Source organism: Haliotis rufescens, unplaced genomic scaffold (genome assembly GCF_023055435.1).
Source record: "Haliotis rufescens isolate VD_foot unplaced genomic scaffold, xgHalRufe1.0.p SCAF_73, whole genome shotgun sequence".
Classification (NCBI taxonomy): Eukaryota; Metazoa; Mollusca; class Gastropoda; order Lepetellida; family Haliotidae; genus Haliotis; species Haliotis rufescens.
Genome location: NW_025964365.1, coordinates 580710 through 585537, shown reverse-complemented (window position 1 = coordinate 585537; position 4828 = coordinate 580710). Strand labels below are relative to the sequence as shown.

Below are 4828 nucleotides of genomic sequence, written 5' to 3'. Positions count from 1 at the left end.
TTATCCAGGCACCGATAAAACATTTTGTAACTGTGTATCAGTGCAAACGGGAAAATAGATGCAATTGGAAATAGTTGCAGTAAAGCATTGAATTAGTTATCCAGGCACCGATAAAACATTGTGTAACTGTGTATAAATGCAAACGGGACAATAGAGGAAATTGGAAATAGTTGCAGTAATGCATTGAATTAGTTATCCAGGCACCGATAAAACATTTTGTAACTGTGTATCAGTGCAAACGGGAAAATAGATGCAATTGAAAATAGTTGCAGTAAAGCATTGAATTAGTTATCCAGGCACCGATAAAACATTGTGTAACTGTGTATAAATGCAAACGGGACAATAGAGGAAATTGGAAATAGTTGAAGTAATGCATTGAATTAGTTATCCAGGCACCGATAAAACATTTTGTAACTGTGTATAAATGCAAACGGGACAATAGATGCAATTGGAAATAGTTGCAGTAAAGCATTGAATTAGTTATCCAGGCACCGATAAAACATTGTGTAACTGTGTATAAATGCAAACGGGACAATAGAGGAAATTGTAAATAGTTGCAGTAATGCATTAACTTATTTATCCAGGCACCGATAAAACATTACCAACATATACTACAGGAACCACAGAAAACAACACAAGACATCTACAACTTTATGGCTGACAACTTGTTTCATTGCATTTAGCGACGTTTCGGTCCAGATCGATACATCGAAACGTCAGGAATGTAATAAACCAGAAGTTGTCCTGCATAAAGTTGTACGTTTTCATTTACTTACCAACTTCTAGAATGCCAATCAAACAGTTAACACAAAACAAGACTTCCGCAATGTCCCAATATGTATATTAATGGTCACCACTTCCAAGTTTGTAGTATAAAATACAAAATGAAGAGGAATACGTTTTGACATGGGCCCTTTTGTCCAACCAAAAACTGCTAAATTTCAAGATCTTTAACCTTAAATAATTGTCAGAAAATTGTATATTTTCCTTTCAATACTACGCCAAATGTGTGGCTTAAATGTGTGAAATCGTCAACTCCAGGTGAAAATAGGTGTGACCAAATATCTGCATTATCCATCTTCCCGAGGCAAGAGAGTTAACTGACTTTAAAAGTCCAGTTTCCACCCTTGCCGAACTAGGCTGGAATTCCTGGGCTCGATCGTAGCGCCACCAGTGGCTATTACGAGTAATGTCCTTTCTATGCCTCTCGTATTGATCAATCAGATTCAACCTCTCGCATCACTTGCATTTGCTTCAAACAAAACGGTGGCGCCCAGTCAAGACGACCTGATTGATAATCAAGATCTATGTTGTGATCAAACGAGTCTTACATCGCGAAGTGCATTAAATCATGTGAGCACCTTGATTAAAAACATGAAAAGATTTAGAAAATATCTGTTGACAACGAGTTAGCGGTGCACATGCTTTGCAAATCCTACAGTCGACCGAAATCTGCATGACACTTTACGAACCGGATTTCGATTTCGGTGCGCGATTTTGATTGGACTATGCATAGACTCGTTAGTCCAGCCAAAATGTAACTCCATAATACCAGCCTAGTTCGGCAAGGTTGGAAACTGGACTTTTATAGTCAGTTAACTCACTTGCCTCGGGAAGATGGCATTATCTTTCAATACACCAGCTTGAATCGGAGACTCGTTTCTTCTTATATATGAAAAAGGTATTTAGAAACTATATTTTTAGAGCTTTTAATGAATGCAAAATCGCAATTGATATTTTCGAAAATTAATAATTGAAGCATGCATCAAAACAACTTATCATACCATGTCGAAAATATTGTGTTTGTGAACGTTTTGAGGAAAATATTCGCACTGTCAGCGGGTGAAATTACCAGCCATGACTATTCTCTAATACACGGATGAACACTAGTCTATATATGACATACATTGTGCAAGGCGGCGAGCTGCTTAGCGCATCAGATTTGATCTGGTGAGATTGAAGACAATCATGGCAAGTGCGCGTTGCGACCTTTGTAACTCTAGCCTGGACTTGAAGCACATCTCGAGCTGTTCTAGTCGCAGATGGGGGTCGCAGTGTCTTGGATGGTACATGTGCCACAAACCTGGGTCCACTGTCCTAAACACTGGCAACTTCCAAGACAGGCATTGATCATAAAACTTCACATCTTCCATCCCCCAGCCCTGCAGCGACCTGTCAAAGTTTCCAACATCTAATATATCACTTTTATATATTCCAACGACACCGTAACTGAAGTATCGCCACATCCCGTAGCTCTCACCGAACAGAAAGCGTTTGGTTGATTCACCTTCTCTGGCTTGAATTGATCGAAGGTCATACCTGCTGAAATAGATGGGGAAGAAAGCTGACTTGCCTTGTCTCGTGTTCCTTACAACTCGATTCAGAAAGTTAATAGTAAACATCACATCAACATCCATGATGAGCACGCGTGTTTCTTCTTCGAGTTCAGCTATTCCTTGAGCTATTCCTCCAGAGCGGGTAAATTTCCCCCTTGCTTTGACAACCTTAACGACAAGGCCGTCAGACGTTTGATTTGCAGCGTTGAAGGACCTCTTGTATTCCCCTTTTTGATCTCTGAATAACACGACATTTAGCATAAGAGACCCTTTGAAATCCAAAGCTACTGATCTTAACCGTTTGATAAAACGGATGAAATCAGCAGACCTTTTTAACAAGGGAAGGACTATAACCAGATCCAGATCCCTCTGTGTCTTTATTTCTTGGAATCTGAGTGTATCGAAACGTTGAATTGTTTTGTAGTTTGGTAGAATGGAGCTTTTTGTGTGTTTATTGACCATAATATGTTCTACTGCTCTCCCAACAACTACTCTTTGATAGGTGTAGGCAGGTCGAGTACTGGAAATGACGTTCATGCCAATATTAAGCGATTTGTTCAGAATGAGTTCTCTTCCTCTGTTGTAGATGGTTTCTGTGGGTTGAGCATTGCTGTTGGAGAGGGCATGAACTACGGATGCATTTATAAAATCCCATTCCTTCAGTGCGTATCTGCCCTCCCGTACACGTCTTGTAATGACGGGTGACAAAGGCTGTTCTGACAACTGTGTTATGTCAATATAGCTGATGGATTGTGTCAGGTGAACAGTCCGAATCTGAAGCTGCCGGAGCCTCGCTTCGTTTTGTCTTATCAATGCAGTATAAAAGTTGTCTTTCGGCATGGATGTTTTCATATGAAAAACGTTCGTTGTATCTCCATGACTCGTCCTTTCATACATGGCCGTAACCTGGTAATGAAAACATTAACACGGCAGCGAATGAAATTTGTCAAAAATGACACAGATATGACAGGGCCCTCATATAATAGTATTAGATTCAATACATTTTCGATTTTGGAAATTGGATTTTGACAATGTAGGTATGTGTGTATATGCTTAATTTATGATAAGATTAAAATTTTCGATTCCCCGATAATCCACTGTTTAAATCATGATTGAGAATCATCAACACCAATTGTAATGGCCGATTCTTCACATACATAAGCCAAAATTCACTGCTTAGTATCACCGAAGTAGTAACTGGGGTGAGTGAGGGAATGTAATTCAGTTATACTACGGCTGACAGCTGAAAAGCTTATAGTGATACAGTTCTGGGGCGTTTACCATATACAGAAAAGTACGGTTATAACGAACTCAAAGGGACTACAAATTTTAGTTCGTTTTAACCGTAGTTCGTTATAAGCATATATACAGCATAACTACAGAAAATAGTCGGGACCAAAATTTAGTTCGTTATATCTGTCAGTTCGTTATATGCGTGTTCGTTATAACCGTAGTTTACTGTAGGTGAAAACCACAACTTCGAGTATGTGTTGAGAAACCAAGATTCATGGTTTAAACACTATGCAGAGGGTACCCTCATATATATACACAACTAAGCTACCTGTGCACCCACACGTATATAGAAACAACAGAGCAGAATATATAAAAAATACGTCACCTTTTCCAATGGCAAGTTGATTGTGTCTTGCATCAACGTACATATTGTAGAGTTGGCGCTCCTGGTACTTTCTCTCAGTAGCAGGTGAAGTGTTGCCTGGTTCAATATGAGCAAGTGGGGCAGGCCAGGTAGGTAAGACAGGCTAGGGCATTCTGGGTAGACGAGAGATACCGGGACGTGATGAGGAAGAGACAACAACAGTGTCGGCAGAACGTGGAGATTGACGACATCAGCTGTCAACACGAACCATTCATACATATTCTGATGCTGATACAGCTGCTGAAGGCATCCTAGATGGACGACAGAAGATTTTACATCTCCACCTTGCTTCTCGCAGACAAGGCCAGTAACGTACACCTTGTCGTACTGCAGCATCCTTTGTAATCCCATTGTCTCATTTGCATCATTTTCATTCCTTATGATGCCAGCAAATATTGTCGGTGTCATTGGAATACCAGCCGATGCTAAATTCAGTAGGCACCCATATTGTTTTAAGTACGTATGAAATAAAACTACACCACATATTAATCCGATCGTGAAAATAAATAAAGATTTTCTGAATCTTTCAGTCCGTGTTTGTGTAGGCATTATTTCCCCTGTAAATGGGAGATGTACGTGTGTGTATATCGGATGTTCTTGTGTTGTAAGTGATATGACTCAAGTAGATATTTCCTTGTCGCACCGACACTTTGAAATTCGGTGTCGGAAACGTGAACACTCACAACTGTCCTTGACCTTCGGCAGATGTTTAATGATGGCATTTCATCAATGTCCTCATCATAAACAGGTTTCCGCTGATTGGAATGCATCTGTGTTGAACTAATTTCGGCTATATACTTGATAATGCTCAACAAATATGTAACAACCTGCTTTG

General features: G+C 39.8%; 1 protein-coding gene across 1 annotated transcript; it reads right to left on the bottom strand.

Moving 5' to 3' along the window:
• Positions 1-1535: 1535 nt before the first annotated feature.
• LOC124121494 (chondroitin sulfate synthase sqv-5-like) lies at positions 1536-4539 on the bottom strand. Its single transcript, XM_046484501.2, has 2 exons — positions 3955-4539; positions 1536-3242 (listed from the first exon to the last, which is right to left on the bottom strand). Exons 1-2 carry the CDS (start codon positions 4399-4401, stop codon positions 1929-1931), a joined length of 1761 nt encoding a protein of 586 aa, XP_046340457.2. The 5' UTR covers positions 4402-4539; the 3' UTR covers positions 1536-1928.
• Positions 4540-4828: the final 289 nt, after the last annotated feature.

Excerpts from the sequence above, each read along its gene's own strand:
- LOC124121494 (XM_046484501.2), bottom strand. The coding sequence starts at position 4,401 with ATGACACCGACAATATTTGCTGGCATCATAAGGAATGAAAATGATGCA. Across the intron at positions 3,243-3,954 it reads TCAACTTGCCATTGGAAAAG|GTTACGGCCATGTATGAAAG; the intron begins GTGACGTATTTT and ends TTTCATTACCAG.